This window comes from Rhinolophus sinicus, linkage group LG02 (assembly GCF_036562045.2).
Source record: "Rhinolophus sinicus isolate RSC01 linkage group LG02, ASM3656204v1, whole genome shotgun sequence".
Taxonomy (NCBI): Eukaryota; Metazoa; Chordata; class Mammalia; order Chiroptera; family Rhinolophidae; genus Rhinolophus; species Rhinolophus sinicus.
This window is the reverse complement of record NC_133752.1, coordinates 30,442,138-30,466,924: the sequence shown is the minus strand read 5'-3', so window position 1 is coordinate 30,466,924 and position 24,787 is coordinate 30,442,138. Positions and strand designations below refer to the sequence as shown.

Genomic DNA, 24,787 nt, shown 5'->3' with positions numbered 1-24,787 from the left:
ACACCAGTATTCTGTGTGTAATAAATACTGATTGGCTCTTAACTTGGCTTAAGTGAAATTCATTCTTTCTTTCCAAGACAATGATCAACCATCAGTGATTCAAAGAACCTGCCATCTGGAACTGAGTCACCGTGCAACCACTGATGGAGGTGTTAAAGACCTCTCAGTCTTTCTAGCTACAGAATGGTCTAGGAATCGCAAAACTGACCATATCAGTATACAGAGGATAACAGCCCACAAGGGATAATCAAAGTTCTTCTAAAACGAGGGAAGGAGAAGGAGGGAGGGGTAAGGGGGAAAAAAAACATAGGTAAAAGAAAATAAAAATTCCCTGTTTTCTCTCCCTTCAACTATTTCATACACATCAGCGGATGACTTGTTATTGGCCTCCTAAAAGAGTGACCAAGAACTACAAAGGAAACTCCTCAGTCTGTTGCTTATTTGCCTTGGTCTAAATGGAAAAATAAACAAAATAACACACCACGATCTTTGTTGTATAATATAAGTCTAATAACTGGCTCTCGGCTACTTTAAACAAAGTTGCAATCGCTCATTATGCAACAAATTCTCTGCTTTAAAATGTTTGGTTCACTAAGAAGAGTGTAAAACAGATGTAATATTGAAGTCTCTAATTATGAATGATAATTCCCTGATAAGACTCCTCAGGAGTGCCAACAATTAATTTACTCACATGAATTTTAAATATGAATTCCAATTTTGGCAAAAAATTAAAGTAAATGAAGTCATCTCAGCAAGTCCTCCATTAAACATGTTCCTGTTCACACCAGGAAAAAAAAAAGTCTACACATAAAAAAAAACATCAGCTGCTTCTGGTTGAAAATTAAAAGAGCCAACTAGAAGTGCCTTAAGTAATTCAAACATTCATTAGGTCTCCGAGTAAGAAATCCAGGGATAGAGGAGTCCAGGGTTGGACCAGAAACTCAAACAGAGTAAGATTCTCATAAACACAAAATGGCTGCCAGAGCTCCACACACTGTGTCCTTATGTGACAGCATCCAGAGTATTTCCTGAGTGGAAAAGAAGGATGGGGAAAGACGACTTTTTGTCCTAAGCCAGTGTCTTGTCAGGAAGGAAACTCTTTCCTAGAAGCCCCCTCTCCTTTCCACCTCAATGGCCAGAACTGATTTAAACACAGACCCTTAAATCGCATGTTAACAAAAGAGAGTGAGGCACCACCACTGACTTATTCCCCCATGATTGGGCCCAAAAAAGTTAGCGAGAAACAAGATAAAGGCAAGCACCAAGTGCAGCATTCAGAGAAGTTTCTGCACACATAGTTTAAGCCAAATATTTGCTTCAAATTCCGATGAGTCAAGTTCGGAAGGGGGTAGGATGGAGAATCCTACACTCAAATACCCTAACAGGGACCAAGCAGGAAATGTGAATGAAGGAGGCAGGCTGGGTGGGTGGGACCTGCAGAGTTCTGAAGAGCGTGTGCCCACCCAAGGCTTCCAGTTCTTGATCTTTTCATTTCAAATATCAGCAAACTACAGTAAGGATGAACAGATATTCTTTTTCTAATTTTCACACAAAAATAGAAAAAAACTAGCTTCAGACTCGCATAATAGAAATTATGACACCTTAACCTCTCACTGTGTGACAGGTAATGTTTACAGTGGTATAAGCATCTCATTTCACTTTTTAAAATAAAATCTTATGCATTAGGTACCATCACTGTCTTTATTTTTACAACTGAGGGAACCGAGCCCTAGAAATGAAAGCAACTTCCCACAACCACATAACTAGTAGGTGGTGGAGCAGGGGCCAGTGTGCACAGGATTCCAAACAAGTGCCAGGATCTGGGGTGCACAGAAGCTGAACCCAACTGAGAAAACGGGTCCTCTTGCCCTGATTGCTGTAGTCCCTTAGAAGGGTGGCTTCTGGTTAACAAATATAGCTTGGTGGCTATTTCCTTAAAAAGCAACCACATTCACATGACAGTTTTCAGCCACACCAGCTGATTTCTAGACAGAAAATATTTTAAAAAGCAGCACTAATGCTCAGGGCTTAACCGTTTTTGTAGAGGGTAAGAATTAATTAGTTGCATGATAGTAAGATGCTTCAACATCTTCAGATCTTTAAAAAACCTCCCAAAATCTGTAACGAATGCTGTTCCTTGATATGGCACCTTGAACTTGTGACTATAGGGAGAAAAAGAATATGGGTGTACCAGTGTAAACACATCACTTACCTACGTCTGTGTAAAAGACCTGCAAATAGCAGGTATCTGATATAAGAAGGCTACCCGGGAGAACTTTGTAATATATAAGACAGTGTTACAAAGAACAGACTCTCTACTCTTACTGCTCCATTTCACCCCAATCCAGAAATCTGAAATCATTATTAACCTACTCTTCAACAACCTTTTCTGCTATTTGTGTAATGTCTCTATCTCTCTTCTCCACTGTGAGCTCTTTTATTTACGGCTCTCGGCACTTGGCACTCTGGCATATAGCAATGCACAACAATTGTTGAATGATTAGCAAACATGATAAAAGTTCTGTTGTTCTAGTATTTTCTGCAGTGATACATTTCACTCATAGAAGACATTCTGAGATATAAAGCAAATTAATATGAGTGAGGTCTTCAAATAATTTCTCTTCCATAGTTCTATTCAGATTTAACAGGTGAGTTTTATAAGTAAAAGGTCAATTTGTTACGAGTATCTATGTTCCACACAATATACCAATAAACAGAACACAGACTCGTTCAGACTGACTGGCTTTCCTTATAATATTCCATTGCTACATTTACCTGTACTCATCATTCTGTTTTATATTTTTAAATGTTAGAAAAAATATTCTAGAACTTCCCCCATCAAGCAGAGACCCCAAGTAGTCCCATATTAGATAATTAGGTCCCTGTCTTACCAGCATTCATATCTTTAAACTTCTGCTTTAGTTCAGTAGGAGTAAAACGATACTGATCAAGACCATCATTCCAATAAATTCGGTCCAAGACTTGAAGATCTCCTCCAATCAGCCAATCACCTTGTTCCATAACCATCTAATGGGAAGAAAAAGAAAACAATTGTTTTTAATTGATTAAGTTTATGGGAGTGACATTGGTTAGTACCACTACATAAGCTGCAAGTATACAATTCAAAAATGATTGTGTTAAACAGAAACCAAGAGCAAAATACGTAAGAACACTTATACAGGCTAAACACAGTTGTAAACTACTAATTTTATCTCAAGGTCAACGGTAAATCTGTTTGGCTTATCAGCTCAATTGAGCTTGGAGATTCTACAGAATTAGAATATATTTTATAATTTCTCAAAGGACTTGTGAAACAACTATTACAATTACATGCGAAAGGCAAACAAAACCAACATGAATAGCTATGACCTTTTAAGCAACAAAAATATTCTTTTCATCATTGTGTGATTAATAGAAATCTATAACCCTGGGTGACCCCACCTTCTGTGTTCTCCAATCCTAAATGTTTGCGTAATTAAATTCATGATGGAGTTGGACACAGAGTCATGCTTCCCAATCTTCACTTTACCTCAGACGGCTTACAATTTCTCTATCCTCTTCCCCTGCATTTGGGAGGAGGAGATCTTATCCTCTCGGATGTGTCCGCTTCTCACAGAGCAGCTGGAGCTCACCCTTTCTCCCGACTGCTTAGGTCTGTGCGCTAACAATGCATCCAGACTGCTGCACTCACTTCCTACCTGGTCTTCCTCACTAGAAGGTCTGTCCCCATCCATCAAACCACTCATTCCAATAGGCACTGGGAAATACAGCAGAAAACCAAAGAGATAAAGATCTTGCTCTAATGGAGCTTATGCTACAGTGGGAGAGACAGGAGAAGCCAGAGAAATGCCAGCTGGGAATGAATGTTAACAGGGAAAATACACAGGCCAATGGAATACAGTGCCCATGGCCCAGAGTGAGTAACAGTTAAGAAAACGGAAGCAAAGAAGGCCTCTCTGATGAAAAGGAACCAGTCATGGAGGAAAAGTGTTTTAGGCAGAGGCGCAGCAAGTACAAAATCCTGGAGTAGCAACAGGCTTTTGTCTTTGAAAAACAAGAGGAAGGCTAATACGGCTAAAAGGTCTGAAAAGGTCAGAGCAAGGACAAGAGCAGAGGTAGAATAAGAAACCAGGAGTCAGAAGGCCAGGGCCGGATCACACAGGGCCTCACAGGTCACAGGCAAGCACTTAGGTTTTTTCCTAATTACAGTGAGCAGCCACTGGGGAGTCTGACAGGGTAGAGTGATATGCTCAGATTTATATTTTTAGAAGACTCGCTCTGACTGCTCTGAGGAGAATGAAGTGTAGTGAGTATGAGAGGAAGTAGGATTCCAGCCAGGAGACAGTCACAAGAGACTAACCTAGAGACACGGATCACCTGGGTGCCACTGGTGGGACAGGCGGTGAAGCGTGGACATGCTGCACAAGACAACCCGGTAAACGTCCTTAACGCAATACTTTGTGGTCCTCTCATGCTCCAAACCTGCCTGTGACCACTCCATTCCTACGAAGCATGCAGTGTAGTAAAAATAGCACCAAAGTCCTAACACAGACTCTAACCTGATACCTAACTGAGGCCTTCGCAGCTTTGGGCAAGTGAAACTTGCTCTGAGACTCCTGACGATAAAGAGAACTATCTTCTTCTCCACCTCTAAGGATCACTGTAAGGACCAAAAGACTAAAATGTGGTCTGGAAAGCATACATGCATGTAAACTGTTATTATGACTGAACAGAGTCTTAACTAATCTTAGTTAAGTTAAACCTCCATCTTTCCACGGTCCTCCCTCCCACAGGACAACCAGCTATTTCTCAAACACATCGAATCTGTGTTCCTCCTGCTCCGCAAGCCGGGAATGCTGTTTGTCACAGTTCCCTCCTATCCAAATCCCACTGAGTCCCCAAGGCTGCAGACCAGCTACCAACTAAGACTAAGAAGTCTTACAGATCATGCTACACAAATGGTACAAAATATGAACCACACTCACATTTGTTCAGTGATTAAAAAATGAATTCAGGTAAAAAGTACTCTGTAGTGGTCCAGGCTACCTACTATGTGAAGCTCTACATATACCAAAAATTATTATCTGCTATGAATATGGAAGATGGCTTTGAAGCCCAGAGTGACAGGGATTCAAATCAGGCCCTCATCCCACCTATGAGCTGCATAATGTTGGTCGAGACATTTGTCCCCATAAGTCTCAACTTCTCCATGTGTAAGGTGGATCTACTACCCATCCTATAAGTTTGCTTTGTGACTTAACGAACTTACATGAACACATTTTGAAAACTGCGTTACTTGCTATTCATAACCTCCTTATTTTCTAAGATAACATACCCCCTATTTTTAAAAGTTTATCACTTTTTTGTCCTTCATGAGACAATAAAATGAGATTTAATGCATTGCCATGATCTAAACAGATGTTACAGAAGTTTTCTAGATAAATCTACCAGAATTTCACTTAAATTAGTTTCTTTTAAAGCTCAAAGTCCACTGTAAAGTACTTAACTTACAGAAATTTGATTTTAATGATAACATTTCACATACAATACATAAAATGGATGATGCACGTTGGGGAAACTAATTACATGTCACTGCTTTCATACCGGAAACACAATGTTCAATTAAAAATCCACAGTAGATAAAACCACTCTGCCATGAATCCCGTAGCACCGACCTTCCATCCTACCTGTGCGTATATGCTGAATGTCAGCTCCACCATCAAAGAGTAAGAGCTCCAAGCATAAAAAGACTGTGCTTGCCATGTCGCTCAGCCCTATATTCACACGAGCATCAGAGCCTACCATACAGTAGATCCTTAAAAAATATCTGTTGAACAAATATTTATCTGGCCTGAAAGGACAAGACCATAAGACCATGTACTCATCATACTAATCTAAGATCCAGTCTCGATTCTGCAAAGTATTACCCATCCCAATGGAACAGTTGATATCCAGGTTAAGACCCACATGTCAGCACAAACATTATTTGTCAATCGGTGCAGCAGTGTTTGTTCAGGACCTTGATGTAGGGGTGGTTCTTGCATGTCGTTCCCCACTGTCGGGCACAGCGCTCCTCCTTCCTGTGCTCAAAAAACTCTGGGTTGCGAAGAATAGCCACGCGGCGGCCCTCATACACCAGAGCAAATGCAGTACAGCCGTCCAGCCTCTCTTTATCTTCATGAGTTGCTGACAGAACTATAGGCACTGACAAGTTAATGACACCCCCTGCAGAGCACAAAAGAACACAGAGCACACAGCTTGGATTAAACTCCACAGGCCTTACATATCCACCTTTCACTTCAATGGACATTTCAAATCATAATGTCACTGGTCTGAGTCCAGTGACAGTGTTGAATTGTTTCCTGGCACAGGAAATCAGGAGACAGAACAAGCAACAACCCCAGAGATTAAAAAACAAACAACAAAAATTAAAAGAGAATCAACACTGTGGGTAGCAATACTCACAACAATTCATGAAACTGTTTTTTGGGGGAAAACTATGGCATTGAATTACAGAAGTAAAAGAAACTGTTTATCAAGGAAGAATCAAAACATTACAAACAGAATTACCATATGACCCAGCAATCCCTCTCCTGGGTATCTACCCAAAAAATCTGAAAACATTTATCCAAAAAGACAAGTGTCCAATGTTCATTGCAGCTTTATTTACGGTGGCGAAGACATGGAAACAACCAAAATGTCCTTCGATAGATGAATGGATAAAGAAATTGTGGTATATATACACAATGGAATACTATTCGACAGTAAGAAAAAATGAAATAGGACCATTTGTGACAACATGGATGGATCTTGAGATTATAATGCTAAGCGCAATAAGTCAGACAGAAAAAGTAGAGAATCATATGATTTCACTGATATATGGTATATAAACTGAAAACAACAAAAGAACAAGACAACCAACTGAAAGAACAAAGAATACTCAGAGATATAGACAATAGGGGTTACCAGAGGGTAAGGGGGGAGGAGGGAACAAGGCTCTAGAAGAGTATAAACAGGTTCTAATATATGGTGATGGAAGGAGAACTGACTCCGGGTGGTGAACACACAATGTGAGATATATAGATAATGTATTATAGAATTGTACATCTGAAATCTACGTAACTTTACTAACAATTGTTGCCCCAATAAACTTTAATTTAAAGGTAAAAAAAGGAAGAATCAACTGGTTAAGTCTAACACACCAAAAATATACTGAGTACCTCCAATATATGAATAAGACAAAGAACTATGTTTCAGGGCCTTTTCAGGAAAAAATTAAATCCCCACTGATAACTACATTTTGAGTAGCAAGTTGGTTAAGTATACTTGAGTATACTTGGGTATCCTTGGGACACGAACACAAAAACATGCAAAAAGTTTTTTGTTTCTTGGTTTTTAATCAGAACTGAACCGATGCCAGTTATCACTGACCAAAAACAAAGGTAGTAAGTAACCAGTGCTCCATTTAAACCCAAATATATTCCAGTGAGACTAAAGGCACATTCACAGATCCCAACCTTCCATGATCTAAGTTTTTTGTTTTTTGTTTTCCTATTCATTGTGCACGGATTAGAAAAATAAAATGCACTGTCAAATTCCTACATGGATCTTATTTACATACTGAATAGAAACCATAGTTTTTTGGGAAATCATGGCATGACTCCTCTGGGCAAGAGATGTCAACAAAATCAATGATAAGACCTTGGCTGTTTTAAAATGACCACCACTATGTACAATGGAAGATGGAAAATTAATAGGTAGATTTGCACCAAACCCAAGACAATCATTACTCAGGAGGCAGTCCACAAAGACTTTGCCATTAGTTCCAAGAAAGAAAATCAAAAAGCAATATTTAATCCTTGTGTTCTTGTGATAGAGTTTCTCGAGAAGAATGATTAGAAATTACATTTTATAACATCTGTTTCACTGCCCAGTTAAAAGAAATCATAACACAGAAAAACGTGGTAGTAGGGTTATGTAACATTTAACAATATTTCCTTTAAGGTGATACATTAATCTTACCAACAGCATACAAAGTTTAAGTTAACTGGATTATATTTACAATATACTGAACATCAAATTCTTTGGCAAATTCTCTTTTTTTTTTTTTTTGGTGTGTGTGTGTTTTAAAAAGTAAGAACCTATTTAACCACCTATTTCAGGTCTCCTTAACTTGGACTCCCTGACTCCCTATTAGAACGCCTGGCTTAAAAGTAAGCATGGGCTTCAGTACAGCAACATCTAGTAAGTATGTGCACTTTTTGGAGAGAAGCTTTCTAACCATGATCAAGTGGATATGGCACAGAGAAACTATTTGCTGTTTAAATCCATTTTTAGCCCTAATCCCCAGGTGTTTCTTCTCCCCCTGCAATAAATTACAATCAGGGAAATAAAACATAGAAAACAGATCTCAGAATCCACTTAAAATGGTCAGTACTAAAATAACTTAATCTTAAAATGCTACCTCCATTAAGGTGTTACCACAAATTTCTATAAATAACAACAAATCCCTGCAACTGTGTGATTTCTCTTCCACCTTCAATGTACCGTTGAATGTAAAATGTCTTACCATCCAGAAGACAATCAAAATGAAGACACTGCAAGTACTCCCTCTCTCTCATAAAGCCATTCAGTGGGGTTGCCCAACCTTCTGCCAAAACCTGCACCCACTGCATATCCACCTAGTAAATGAGAAAGGAAAGGAAAATTTTCTATTTCATATACTTAAGAACAAAATCAAAAATAGCCTTTAGGGGTTTAATTTTGAAAAGAATGTCTACAAACATCTCAAGAATGATTACAGATTATACAAATCTAATAAAGAATAAAAGAACCAGGAACATATGCATTTCTCCTAATAAATTTAAACAACATTAGACTTGCAAGCATTTCCAATAAAGATAGCATCTCTTAAACCAGTGGTTCTCAAACATTAATAAGTATTAGAAACCTCTGGAAAGCTTGTTAAAATAAAGACTGTTCCACCCCCCCAGTTTCTGATTCAGTCGGTTTGCTGAAGCACCCAAGAATTTGCATTTTTAACCAGCAGAAATGCTAACAATGATGGTCTGAAAACTAAACTGATAACTACTGTATTAAACTAAAAACAAACTTCAAATAAAAAATATTTACCAAAAAGTCCCTCACCAATGAATGAATACCCTTCATTTTACAAAGATTGTATGATTTCTTGGACTTTCAAGATTTCTAGCATATTCCTTCAAGAATCGATGACCTACACATCATTAATGTAAGCTAGATATGCTCATTTTCGAACAGGGTACTGTATATACATCACAGAGGTTCTCATGAAGGTTCTCAAATGAAGCATTTGGCCAAGTGGTGTGCAGTAAAACATAGCTTACGATTGATTCCAAAGTAGGCTGACCAATGTGTTCCACTAAAAATTAAATCACGGTAAGACATTCCTCAATTCACAGGAAAAATTGTATTCATGCACCAAATTGTTTCACTTTTGAGGTTTCATTGTATTAAGTATTCCTAAAGCTTTGACAGACCTTGTCTCTATTGGAATCCTTCTAAATGGTATCTATTATAGACTAAATGCTTGTGCCCCCTTCAAAATGATGTCGAAGCCCTAAACCCCAATGTGAGTGAGGAGGTGATAAAGGTTAAATGAGGTCATAAGGGGGTCCTAATCTCACAGCTCGGCTGTGCTTATAAGCAGAGGAAGAGGCACCAGAGCTCCCTCTATCCATCCTGTGAGGATATGGTGAAAAGGCGACTGGCAACCAGCCAGGAAGACAGCCTCACCAGGAACCAAATCAGCCAGCACCTGGATCTGGGACTTTCCAACCTCCAGAACTGTGACAAAATAAATCTCTGCTGTTTAACTCATCCAGCCTAGGGTATTTGTTACGGCAGCCCAAGCTAATACATCAGCTGACTTAGCAGGAAGTTTTTAACTAATTACTTCTCATACTGCTGTGCAAAGAACAAACCACCGTATGGGAAAAAAGTTCACATTTTAAAAAAGCTACTATCTTTCTGGGTTTGTAATGTATTGCTGAACTAGATTTATATTCATTCACTGTCATTCTTTCTGTGTGTTGTGTCTGTGTGTGTGCACGCGTGTGCATTCCTGTGTTTTTATTGCATGCAAAGTCGTCAGTGACAAAATCCAGTCTTCCTCTGCAGCAGTCAGCTTCCTGAGTGGCTCTGCTCTGCCTCCACCACGTTTGTGCTCTCAGCATTTCTGGGCTCCTGCTCAGAGACCCGACACACAAAGCAGATTGGATCATCTACTCCTATCAGGGATTTGAAAAACTACTGGAAGAGTCTTTCTCCTAGCTCAGAAATTTCGGGGGTGTTTTTTTCCTTTCTCCTTACTTTCAGATTTGGCACTTCCCTGTATGTGTCTGATTTTTACGACACTAAAAGAAAGGCTGGAGACTCTGCTCCTAGTCCAGGTTCTTATTCCTCCACCTTTCTGTTTTTAAAGTATACCTGATGACACAATTTCACTTTCTCTGAGGTTTGAAAATGATAAATTATAGTCTCCATTGTCATCATATCTAGCAGTTTTTTTAAGCAGTTTTTTTTTTTAATTGGGAAAATACCTAATGATACCATTAGAGCTAAGATATACAACAGAAATATTCTTAACATTATAAGAAAGGGAGAGTTAGGGTTTTGGCAGGGGATTAGGAAACATGTTTAAAGGGGAAAAAAATGTTCATTTTAATGATTACTGATTAGTATTTCTTAATGTTTTAGAACCCATTCTTTCTGACAAACCTAAAAATCTTACACAATCTTTGTTCTTTGATATTTAAAAATAAATAAATATTATGACTAAAGGAAAATCAAAGCCATGGTAATTCGGGAATATGGTTTTACAAGTTAAACACATTTCCCATTCCTGAAAATTGTGAAACACACAACTACCCATGTCCTCAAACACAGATATAAAACCAAAAATTTTACAGATTACCAACTGTATATAAGGCTAAATCACTTGGTATGAAAAACAACAAAGCACTTACTTTATTAATTTTCAGTGCTGGTAAAGTTTCTGCATCTGTTTTTGCCAAGTGAAGTTTATTTTCTGGTACATACAGTTCTTTTACTTCATAAGAGGCATCTACAGGTACAATATCCTATACAAAAACAAATGTACAATTAAATGTTTGATTCAACAATTTAAGAGTTCTTCAAAGGGTATCTTAATGAAGGAAATGAACATTTCAAAATAAGACTTAATAAAAGAAGTATAAAAAAGGACTTTGAATGCTGTGCCTCGCCAACCAATTTTCCAAATGTCAGTTGGTCTATTTTCAAGTGGATAATATGCCACCTACAAGAAGTCATTAAGCATAATATCCTATTATCTAATGAGGAAGAAATTCCTAGAATGTACCATATATGTCAAAATCAAGCAACTGCAGAAGACATGACCTCAAAAAGGTAGTAATAAAAGGAATTTGAAACAAACAAAAAAAATTAATCAAAACATTGTCATTATCTTGAACATGTCACAAAACCATTTTAGTCCAGCTTTCGTATGCATCTTTATCACTAGTGTCACCTAAGCCATCTTTCAGTGATGCAGCAGAGTACCTCCAGAGTCTGTCAGCCTTACTCATAACCACCTTTGTGGTTTGAGAAACAGCACTTTTGATCCCATATGAACTGGCAGTCTGGAAATGTTATCTGAAGTCCACTTACCTAAACTGTCTATATAACACGGGGATAGTACTTCTCATTTATCCTGCACATACATCCTTGTGACAACATGGCCACTTATGCTCATCAGGTGATCCTTATAAAGCTTGTTCACATTTTTCATACTCCTAGGAATAATTACTAAATGCATTTAATTACTTTAACTTTTTTTTAAGCCAAATCTATCAGGTAACCTCAATGAGCATATAAAACTGGCAGTGATTGAGGGTTTTTCATACATGTATCTCATCCAAGCAATATGTCATTCAAAGTAAAGTAATTCTCAACAAAATGAGAAGATAAGCCATAGAGTGGGAGAAAATTATGCACATCTGAAAAAGGACTGTTATCCAAAATATACAAAGAACTCCTAAAACTCAACAAGAAAACCTGATTAAAAAATGGGCCAAAGATCTGAGCAGATACCTCACCAAAAAAGATATATAGATAACAAATAAAGAAAAGAAATGATACTCTACAGCATATGTCATCAGGTACATACCTATCAGAATGGCAAAAAATCCAAAACACTGACACCACCAAATGCTGGTGAGGATGTGGAACAACAGCACCTCTCACTCACTGCTGATGGGAATGAAATGGTTCAAACACTTTGGAAGGCAATTTGGTGGTTCCTTGCAAAACTAAACATAATCTTTACCATATAATCCAGCAATCGTGCTCCTTGGTATTTAACCAAATGAGCTGAAAACTTATGTCCACACAAAAGCCTGCACACAGAGGCTGACAGCAGCCTTACTCATAATTGTCTGAAGTTGGAAGCAACCAAGAAAGCCCTGAGTAGATGAACGAATAAACTGTGATACATCCAGACCATAGAACATTATTCAGCACTAAGAAGAAATGAGCTAAGGAAGCCATGAAAAGACGTGAAGGAAACTTAAACGCATACTGCTAATTTTAAAAAGCCAATCTGAAAAGGCTACATTCCATATAATTCTAACTATGTGACATTCTGGAAAAGAAAAAGCGATGGATATAGTAAAAAAGATCAGTAGTTGCCAGGGCTGGGTTGGGGGCAGGGTGGGATGAACAGGCAGAGCACAGAGAACTTTTTACAGCAGCCAATGTACTCTGTGTACATACGACAATGGTGAATAGATGTCATTATACATTTGTCGAAACCCAGAGAACATATAATTGTAATGTTAACTGTGCATTATGGGTGACAATGATGTGTCAATACAGGTTCATCAACTGTAACAAATGTACCACATTGGTGACAGATGCTGACAGGACAGGCTGTGCATGGGGGGAGGGCAGCAGGGGGCATGTGGGAACGCATTCTCCGTACTTTCCACTCAGTTTTGCTGTAAACCTAAAACTGCTCTAAAAAATCAAGTCCATTAAAAAATTATAAAGCAATAAAAAAAGGTAATTCAAAATAAATATTAATGAAAGAGCCCGGATTTTAAGGACACTCCCTACTATTTTTCTGAGGAATAAGTTTGGGAAGAATCTTCAACTTATATTGGACTTACATTAATACCTTCAGTAGCGGGGGCGAAAAAAGCAGCATCAGATATGCATATCAAAGCTAGATGATCTCATGAAAGGCCTGGATGCTACCACGTAAGCAGCCCCTGTGGGTTCTGAGAATCTGGAAAGAATGATTCCACATTTCTCCAACACTCTGTTCCTTCAAAGATGGACCAAAAGAGAAGACAGTTCAGCATGGGCTAAGTCATGTGCCAAAATCAGGCTCCTCCTACGGATAAATTCAAGGCCTCTGATGTTTCTCATTATAAATCCACAAATAATTAAGAGGAGCAAACATAGAGAAAAAGAAAAAAAAAGAATGAAACTAAAAGACAGAAAAGAAAGAAAGAAATACTGCTTGTGGCGGTGCCAAGTTTCGTCAGCGAGATTGCTCCTGGAGTGCAGCTATGAAGGGTACTTTCTGGAGACCCCTTCGTCCCTTGAGTGCCCGCCCCACTGCTCATAGGACAAGTGTGTGCCTGGAGCACAAACCCTGGCAGCACAGGACATCTCATGCACCTTCCAGACTGTCTTCTACAATTAAGCAGCCAGCATGCACCCACAGCTGAGGGTATTTATTGCTTACTGAAGGCAAGGATGACAGCAGGGCATGAAAGAACAATGTCGAAGCAAGACAGACAACTTCCACCAGCTGTCTCCCTCGTCTCTTTGTAAATATAAATACTATCGCAACCTTGAATGAATGAGGCAGATTATTTCCAATGAACCCCAACTAAAAAGGACATGTCTTAAATTTTGTGAAAGGAGCCAAAGAAGTGATAAATAAACATATGCAATGTATTCATACGTAATACTTGATTTCATTGTGCACTTGGAGACGGAATCACATATAGAAAAGACTCTCATTTAAACCTAGCAAGAGAACTAGCTTAACCTAATGTAGTCCATTCTGTGCCTCTAACTCTAGGAATTATTTGTAATATGTTTATTTTGAAGTATAAAATAGCAGTAAAGAGAATTTTGAAAGGAGAAAAACAAATCATCCTATATATGCGTATCATTATCATTTTTGTATGTGCCCTCCCAATTGTTCTTCTCCCATACGTCCATTACAGGACAATTGGTAGTGTCGGCAGTCTGTGCAAAGCCTATTGCTTCATCAACTAGAAAATAAAAATTCAGAATCAACTTTTCCAGCAAGAGTAGCATGACGTGCATTAAGAGAACTGCACACACACCCTGTAGGTTCATTTAGCTTCTTGGATCTATAAAGCTCTCAAAGACAACTTGAGGCGAGCACGTTTTTCCATCTGCAAAATAAAGAACCAAAATCCTCCACACTAGGAACAAAGGCTAAAGTGTACTTAAGTTACACAAAAAGTCAGACATTCATTAGGACTTTGGAGAGGAAGAGCATGATAAAGTTTCACAAAATAGACTTAAATATTTGCATTAATCACAAAACAGTAGGGACACAACATCTTCAAAACTAAAAAGAGATACAAGAAAGCGACAGGGGTCTACAGCCCAGTTATTTCTGATGTTGGTACCTAAGATCTGAGTTCAAATTCTAACAGTGCAACCTTGAACAGGTTACCTAAGGTCTCTGAAATGTCCTCCTCAGTTGTTTAAAAAGTATTTGTTTGTTTACTTCAGGGCTTTTGTGATAATTAAATGACTAAAGTATCTGAACTGTGGGGCTAGCATTTACTGGATGCATTCCATCATAGCAGCATCACACTAAGGGCTTCATAAGAATTCATTTAATCTTCGTGCGATTTTACCTAGGACGGTGAAAGAAACTATTGCTATCCTCCTCCTACAGATGAGGACGTTAAGGCTCAGGAGAGGCTGTTAACTTGTCCCAAATCCCTGCCATCCTGTCTTCCAATGCAGCTAACACACAATAAATACTCAATAAATAGTAATTAGAGTGTGTTTGCTACTATGTCAGGAACTGTTCTAAGCACTCTACACACAGTAATTAAATCATCGGTACAATTCTGAGGCAGGTACTATTATTGTTTCCCATTTCACGGATGAGAAGAATTGAAGCCACAGAAAGTTATTTTCCAAAGTTGTACAGTTGACTGATAAGTGTTGGAACTAAGGTCCCAAAACTATTCTCCTCAAAAAAAAAAAGAAAAGAAAAGAAAAACACCTTTATTGTTCCTCCCATGAAAACTCAGTTACGAAACATTTTGTCACACAAGCTGTTCTTAGTTTATTGGCATGATTGCATTAAACATTTATAATTCCTAGGATTTACAGTCAGCATGTGATTTTTCTCTGTTGATAAAGTTCTTGCTAAAAAGTAAAGGTACTTAACATTTCAGTTAGGCCTAAACATTTCTATGAAGGATAAGTGAACAATTTTCAACCAACCGTTTCAAACACCATCATTGTTGATAAAATGAAAACCTCCACCATTCTGGACTCATTAGAACTCCAAAACCAGAATCCACAGTCTGGGAACTAATGACAAAGGGACTCCAGGAAACAGAAGAATTTCATTCTCAAGTTCAATGATAGGACAACTCTACATAAGCTTTCTTTGCCATCTCTGAAACCTGTATTATTGTAAGGAGAGGATACCTTTTTTTATGTTTGCTGCGAATTGACGATTCTCCCCTCGCCCACATTTACCGCTGATAATTGTCCACAATCTTGGAGAGTCAGAGGACAGCTTCCAACACTCTAATCTTATGCAGTCTGTTGGATGCAACAGGGCGTTTTCGGCTGGTTTCCTGAGCCAGCATCAGTAGATTCAGTTCACAGATGCTGATTACGAGCAGCGGCGGCAGTGCCACTGTGATGCCCCAGGAACATGGCAGGTCTGCGCTCCTTAGCTCACCTGGAATCATCCCTCTCCACAGCAACCCAACACGGGGAGGGTACACGGGTATAAGAAACCGACTCCCTGAAGAGATGTCCAAAGTAAGAACTGAGAGCTAACAAATGTTTGTATGTAGTATCACGTGTACAGTTTCCTTCCAACCATGCCCCAAGGTTAAAAAAAACAAAGGCACAAATAATTTGTAAGCAAATCTAAGTGTCTCCAAGAGAACTAATTTGTTTAACCTTTTCGCTGTGACATTCGTCTATAGTTGAATGGTATTTCCCTGCTGCTGACTGCAGCATTCGACTTTACCCCAGAAGATCAGTGTTCCAGAAAGGAAGTTTGGGAAAGCAGATGTACATTTTTCTATATTTTTGTGCTTTTCAAGAATGAATAACAATAGGAAAGTCTTATACTTTAATCATGCATTTTAATAAAATGTAGCACCTTAACTGTATTTACTTAAAATGTAAAAGCTGTAATTATTTTCTGTGGCTTTCTGAGACATGCCGGAGAACAAACTTGAAATCAACTAACGCAGTGAAACGGTTTTAATCATAAAAGAGTACCATCTATACTACGAGCCCAACCAAATTATTTTTTGACTGTTTTGTGCACTAATAAAGCCATAGCTTTAGCATGAATGCATTTTTAGTAACGTGCTGGTTTATATGTATGAACATAGATGCTATAATCACTTTCTTTTTAAGAAGGGGATTTTTTTTCCCTATTTTTGAGTCAAAATAAATTTTTCATTACAAGCATGTCACAAAATTCTTCCCCTTTCAAAATTCACATCCAGCAATATTTTTAAATGAATTGTAGCCTCACAACTTAAATACGAAATTCTTCTGATGCCTAACCAATGCCAAAATGAAAGCTCAAGTTGCTATTGTTTCTCTTGTTCAAAAAGAAAAAGTGAGTACATAACAGCATAAACCAACAGCAACATGGAGTATTTGCTCAGAGGAAGCCAGTTCTACATAGATTCCACAGCAGAGAGAAGAGAACTCTATCAAGAATACAAAAAGAATTATTTAAATGTAGATATAGCCAGTTTCTAGCACATTCTAGTGACAAATCTTTTCAGTTTCCAAAACCACTACTAAATACTTAAAAGGGGCAAAACAATCTCAACGTGAATCTGGACAAAAGGATGCAGTCCCTGCCACGTGAGCTATCCATTTTATTTGGGATTCATCAGGATTTCCAGAGACAGAGTCAGCTATTAGAAAACAATGTGTTCTTCAAATTGTACATATAAAACCCTTTATTTCAGGAATTCACTTTAAAACAAAAACAGATGACAAGCCAAGCCAAGAGCAAGTGTTTACATACCTAAACCCCTCACCTAATCTTAAAAGCTCCACAGTCACCCAGCATTTCAGGGTAGAGGGGATTTTGGGGTGCCCCTAAGAGTCCTTCCTGACGGGGGAGTCAGGAAACAATTAATGAAGTAGGTCTAGAAATATTTAGATACTATGACTGTTTAAATATTAATTTTAAAATGTCACATGGATACTCAAAACTTTTTTTGCTTGACTGACTACATGCAATCTAGATCTAACATACGCTGTATCCATACTTTTGTTCAAAGAGACAATTGTTTGTTTTTATCTGGAACCCTGCAGGCAGAACAATGTTCACTACCTAAAAACACATACCCGTAGTAGCTCTTGCCTTCTCTTTTCACTCTTCCTAAAGAACTCTGAACATGTTAATAAACATAGTGATTCCATATTTTAAGTTTTTCTTAAAGTATTTTCTGCCCTTTTTTCTTGAGCCAAATCTGCTCAACAGATCTGAACATTAGAGCTCATTCATATTTTTATATAACTATTAAATTTCTATTATCTAAACTACATGCATCCAAAGCATGAACACCAAACGACATTCTGGCAACACTTTAAAACTGAGCTGCAAAGTCTGGTTTTTATGTGCAGTATAAAATCCATTTAGAGCACTAAACCACCATTTCGTAAAAAGACAAACCTTTAAATAATTTATAGCACTAATAAATCTAGAGTTCCTGGTAGATTTAAAAACAGTATTTAAAATATCACTTTAGATTAAAACCAGCAGCAAGAAGCCTCCTTCCTCATGTCATAACACGCCAAGTTAAAATGCAATACCAGCAGGCCATCTAGTGACCATTCAAGGGCTAGGAAAAAAATCTCTTAATCTGAAAATCCTCAGTATTTTTTCAGTGTCTCCCGTTTTCTTGAATAAATATATGCTACCTGAAGCACATTAAGAAAATAAAGATGCTCTGACAAAAATAGTGAGAAATTCCATCTTTATATAAATGACCACAATTACCTACCCAGTTATATTACATATGCCAGATCGGAAGAGAAATAAGACAATCCAGAGATGACAGAGGATATTACGCTAACCAAAATACCCATCATCCTAAAATACGCATCATACAGCACACTAAAAACATATTTTTCTCGGACAGTGAAACCAATGCCATATCTTAGAAAAGAACAATAAAAAAACAATTGAGAAGAGTGTCTCCAAAGTAATACCAAGCACCGGATGGGGAAAACAAATTCCATTTATTACCATGGAGACAGAACTAGTCAAACACCTGCATTCTCTAGAAGCCCCACACCATACTACCCTCTTTGCTGTTATAAAAAATTGTGGTCCAATGGGAAATATACATAATTGAACTTTGTCCCCAATTCCTGGCATAGAGCTTTTAAAGCCCCTGGAATCTCCAGAACGATAAGATTGTTTTGGTCATAATGAAATGACTCTAGGCTGAGGGGCTCAGTCTAGAAAGACCAAGTCTTTAAAGGGTTGGAACTTTCAGCTCCACCCCCAGAGGGGAGGAGCAGGAGACAGAGATTGAGTTCAATCACCAATATCCAAAGATTTAGTCAATCATCCCTGCATGATGAAGCCTCCGCGCCCCTAAAGCACAGGTTCAGAGAACTGAGTTGGTGAACACATCGAGGGCTGTGTACCCAGGGAGCGCATGGAAGCTCCATGCCTCTCCCATCCCATCCCATATGCATGTCTTCTTGGCAGTTCCTAACCTGCTTTTCCAAGTTCTGTGGGTAGAGTTATTGAAGCCAGGGGCAGGTGTTATGGGAACTCTCGAATCTGCAGTCACTGGATTGAAATGAAGTACCCTATTTGCAGCTGACCTCTGAAGCAGAGGCTATCTTGAGAGACAACCTTGAACCTGCAGGATCTAAACTAACTCTGGATAGTTAGTGTCAGAATTGAATTGAATTGTTAGACATTCAGTTGGTGTCAGAGAATTGGTGTGAGGGGGGGAAAAAATCCCTCAAAAACCTAACAAACTAACCTGACAAGGAGATAAAATCTAATTAGCTTGACTGTTTTAGAAATGAAATTTTCATTATATATGGCATAATAGGCTCAAGTCACTCATTTACCACGAAGATTTGGGGTTTAGGACCTAAGTAAATCATAATACAGCTGACAAAACGTGCCTCAGCTTTGCAGGGTAAAGCAGATGACCTATAAACATTTTTCTTATTTCACACTACATAGAACAAACATTTCATACTAACCAAGGACAAGCATGGCAGTTTATTTCTTTATATAATAAAACATTCTTTCCAGCCCAGACAGTGTTGTCTTTGATCTGGTCTGAAGTATTTTAAAAGTATTCTAAAAATACAGCCTTTCTAAGGTCAATGAAATGCCCATTCCTCTCAATTTCTTAATCCCAACTAAACTTAGGGAACAAATGGCCAAGGAATGTGAAAGACAATTATAGAAAAGATTCATATTTCAGAAATAAACCAGAAATGGAAAGAATCTAAATATTAGGAAAGACAGTGTGGTAGAAAAACAAGAGTGTGGGCAGCAGAATCCGTGGGGCTGTGTTCAATCCCACTCTACCCCACTGAACTACCCTGGGACAAACAACTTCACCTCCCTGAATCTGTTTCCTTATCAGTAAAATGAGAATAATTACAACCACTTGCCAGAATTTTAATGCAAATTAAATGCAGTAATGCTACTGAAGCGCCTACTAATACAGGGCAGTGTACAAGGTAAGAGTTCAACTAATGGGAGTCACTGCTGGTGGTTTCCACCTCTGCCGATGACATCTGCTTCTAGCACACACCATTATGTTCTTACACATAACGCTGGGTAACGGAGAGCCTCAGTCGTCACATTCCCATTCAAAACACACACGATAAGGCCGTGCAGAGGTGGTTATTATTCCTTGCTTTAAAACACCACTGTACTCTACATATTCATCCCCTTCACTTCCCAATCTATATCTGAACTCTATTATGTAAGTTCACATAACCCACTTTTGGAAAACCTAGCAAAAATGACAAGGAAGCTGAACTGCATTTGGTACCTCTGATCACCAGAGAGAAGTTTGTTATGGAAAGTGTACATTATTTCAAGTCACCTTGCAATAAGGGTGTAGCAGGCAAACACACTCCTTGATCACTAACTAAACATAAACTTTGAGCTGAACATCAGGTATTCAAAGGCTTCCTCGTGTCCCCTAATTCATTTAAGATTCAACTTTGTGAGAAAAATCAATGGAGGATAAGTGACAGAACAGAAGTAGTCGTGTGCGTGTGTGTGTGTTCGATTGTATTTTAAAATTCCACATCATGTTATAAAAGAGAAAAAAATAATGAATTTACATATGGTCAGTCATGTTTGTTACTATAAATAATGGTTGTAAAGACCAAAAATCAAGGTCCATGAGACAGAAATTTTTACAGTTTAATTCACTGCCACATCCCCAGTGTTTACAGTAGTGCCTAGTGCGTATGGCACTAAATATTTGTTAAATTAACAGGATCAACACGTGCAACACAGACATACATGCTTTTAATAGGAAGTGAGATTGTTTACTTAGGAAAACATATAACTGAAACCTTTTCCCCAAGGAAGGTGGTACCAAAAGAAAACAATTGCATTAAGAAGGCATTAGGATAAAAATAAATACTTCCCCAAAAGAAAATTTCTCTGTCTTAAACTAATCTAACCAGAATCCTTTTCTGGTTGTAGATTTAATGACAATGCCCCTAAAGTAGGATGAGAACATTCTTGAAAGTAAAAGGCAAAGGTCTATGAAAATGTGTCCTAGCAATTCATATACCTGGAATCCTAAGTATAGAATGCAATATGTTCATGAGCAAGTTACTTAGTATCTCTGAAATATTTCAGAGGTCTACTATGGGAATAAATTTAGACAACATAAACAAAGTACTCAGCACAAGGGCCACTTGAGAAACTACCACAGTAATTCAAGTGAGAAGTGGTTACAGTTAAGTCCTCACTTAACACTGTCAATAGGTTCTGAGACTTGAAGGTAAAGGACCTATAAGGAAACCAGTTGTATCCTCGGCTAATTGATGAAAACAAGTGTTAAGTTCCTAAGTCATCGCATTAGTGTTATAACAAAGCAATGTTGAACGAAATGGTGTTACTCAAGGACCTGCCATACGAACTAAATTAGGAGAAGGGCCACTTTCCCCCACATTCTAACAATCATAACCAATATTTTAAAAGACAAGAAGCCCTACATATATGTCTATTATAGTAAGTAATCAGTAAATGTTATTAAATTGGTGCAAAAGTAATTGCAGTTTAAAAGGTTAAAAATTGTTGCAAAAACCGCAATTACTTTTGCACCAACCTAATAGTTTCTTATCTCTTTTCAATCCTTGAATAAAATTATTCAATCATTAGATTATCTAGCAAGCATAATACAGACTAATATCTATATAAAAGGAAAGGCAATTAGTATAATCATTAATTACGAACAAGGCATTAATTAAGACTAAAGAATAGACACTAAGGCAAGCAATGGTACCAGGAGAGAGGAGGGGAGAAAGGGGAAGGGGGGAAGGGGGGAAGGAAGGAAGGAAGGAAGGAAAGAAGGAAGGAAGGAAGGAAAATCCCATGGTGGAATACATAAAATAAGGATAATACTAAAATATGCAACTTGGAACCATTCTATGGAGAACCCTGAACACTAATCACCCTAATTCTATAAACAATGGGAAAATCAATAAATGTTTTTAAAGTTAAAAAAAAAATTAGACTGCACTTTAGAAAGATAATTCTGCAAATAACACAAGATGGAATAAAGAGCACACAGAACTGGAAGTTGGGTGACCAGTTAAAGAGAACATTGGGTTGTATGAGCCTAAACTTGTACAGTGGAAGTTTACCCTCAATTTTTAACCATACGGGGGTGGGGGGGGGGGGGAACAAACCAAGATGCAGTGTTGTATGTATTATAGATACCACATGAGTCTGTATTTTCATTTTATAGAATCATGGTTAAAAACCAATTTAGCTCTATATTGTGGGATCCTGGATTGAGTCCTGGAACAGGAAAGCACATCAGTGGAAAAGTTTGTGAAATCAAATAAATTCATGCTTTAGTTTATAGTATCATACCCAAGGTTAATTTCTTAATCTTCAGAAATGTTCTATGGTCATGTAGGATGGTAATATAAAGGAAGCTGTGAGAGGGATATATGAGAATCCTCTGTACTATTTCTAGATTTATCGAAGAGTTGCAAAATTGTCTCAAAATAATTTTTTTTTTTAAAAATCATCTGCCTCCAACTAAAAAAAAAAAAACTCTATAGAATGCTTTTGTAAGTAGGGCCCCAAAGAAATGATTAGGAATTGAAGGAAAGAAAGAAAGGAAGGAGAGACCTGTGGTACCCATTACACATTAAGTTTAATAAGCCCTTATAAGTCTCTGAACTATCTGGAATTATCTGTAGTCCATAAAATGGCTTCAGAGATTCATGACCCTCTTAGAGTATTTTTCAAGGTTTTGTTAAAAAAGACTTATGAATCACTAATTAGACATAAAAAACAGATAATCTAAAGTAACAGAAAATGAAAGTATGTACAACTTAATAAGATAGGGTCAATGTACAAAAAATGCAAACAAAAATACTTCAAAATAAAAAGGAAAAATACTGGAAACATAGTTTGAATGAAAATGACATAGAATTCATATATATGGATTTCATACAAATTAATTTTAAAAACTATAAACAACACCAACAAAAAAAAGTAGAAAAAAAAGACAATTTGATGAAAATAAAAGATTATGCACTAGAACATCACATAACAAGAGGTAAGGCCAGCTAATCTATAAGTCATAAACTTTCTTGAGCCCATCACAGAGCTGATGTCCTAAAGCAGTGACATGAACTGCTTCTAAAAAGTGACAAATCCCACCAAGAAAAGACAAGACACATGACTGTTGTTCCCTTTCGTGGTGCATGGAAGGAAGAGGAGCCTGCAATAAAGGCAGAAAAGAAAAAACAGCTGAAATGTTTTTAAAACTCTGAAAGGTTGAGTGAGGACCAGTGTGACAAGTCATACAATGGGATCCTAGACACACAGGGTTCTGCACTCACTCAGTCAGGCCCAGGACAGGGGCTCAGATCAGGAGCAGGTGTGGAGACTCGAGAGCGAGGTCTCCTGGGTGGTACACAGGCACCGAACTCTGCCCACTCTCTGGATCCTTGGCTCACAGAACACAAGCCTTAAGCTGATGGGGAAGGACAGGAAAGTCCCCAAAAGTTCACTGTAAATACGGTGTGCTAACGGGAGAGCGGTGGAGGAAACTCTCTGGATGCAGGATCCTGAACTGATACAAACCAGTTATCTGCTAATGCACATGAGCAGCTGAAAACATATCTCCAAGGCCTCCCAGGTTCAAAGCAGAGGTTGGCAACCATGGCGGGAGGAGAAGGGACACTGAGAATGACTGACTCCAAGATCCAGGAGCATAGGTGCTGTCTAAGACTGAAGGACCAGCAAACCAAGAACCACCACTGCTCCCCCTATCACAAGCCTCGCGCCGAGTAATACACAAAGCGGTTTACTGAGGAGAGAGGAGCAAGCGCGTGGACAGAGACCCTTTCTCCCTGTGGCAGACGCATGCAGGGAATGCTGAATGCTGAGGCTGGAGCAGAAACACAGCAACACCCTCCAGCAGGCCTGGCCCCACACTAAGCCAGGGTAGGACAGCCCACCATTGAGTAAATTTGAAACTGGTATTCTTTAAGAGTTACTATAGAATAAGGAAGTCCAAATCCAGCTGAGCATAAATGGGAAAAGACTATAAATACCTAGGGCATAAATACCATTTACCCCAATCTCTACTGTTCCTCCAACATTCAATAAAAAATTGTAATACACCAAAAAAGAGCAGAAAAACCACCCACTGTTAAGAGATAGAGCAATCAACAAAACCGGACCCAGAAATGACTCAGAGGTTGGAACCACCAGGTAGGATTTTAAAATAACTGTAATTACTATGTTAAAGAATCTAGTGGAAAAATGGATAATATGCATGAACAGATAAGAGAATTTCAACATAGATATGTACACTATATTTAAGAAAGAGAGACAGAGAGAGAGAGAATGCACCAAATAATGACAGAATTACTTTTAATGATTATCAGAGTTAAGAATTCTTTCTATGGCACATCAATATGTTGGAAACAGCTGAAGTATATCGCTCCTGGAGAGTGTTAGAATCAGTAAATTTGAAAACAAGTGAATACAAATTAATCAAAGCTGAAAAATTAAGACAAAAAGAGTCAAAGAACAGAGCATCTAAAAACTGTGGCACAATATTGTACTGTCTAACATATGTGTAGTGAGTCCCAGAAGAAGCGAGAATGGGGCAAAAGAAATATTTTAAAAGATAATGACCAAGAGTTTTCACAAACTAATAAATAAAAGAACAAACCACTAACCAAAGATCAGAAAACACTAAACTAGAAGAAAAAAGACCCAAAC

The 24,787-nt window shown here is 38.1% G+C and overlaps 1 protein-coding gene across 1 annotated transcript in view; it reads right to left on the bottom strand.

Annotated features, from left to right (window-relative positions):
• PAPSS1 (3'-phosphoadenosine 5'-phosphosulfate synthase 1) overlaps window positions 1-24,787 on the bottom strand; it is a 95,828-nt gene that overhangs the window by 46,228 nt on the left and 24,813 nt on the right. Inside the window, exons 6-9 of the mRNA XM_019741988.2 lie at window positions 11,007-11,120; window positions 8,570-8,681; window positions 6,020-6,225; window positions 2,892-3,027 (exon numbers count right to left, since the gene is read on the bottom strand). Of these exons, the coding sequence (XP_019597547.1) occupies window positions 2,892-3,027; window positions 6,020-6,225; window positions 8,570-8,681; window positions 11,007-11,120 (568 nt within the window). The remainder of the gene's footprint in view (window positions 1-2,891; window positions 3,028-6,019; window positions 6,226-8,569; window positions 8,682-11,006; window positions 11,121-24,787) is intronic.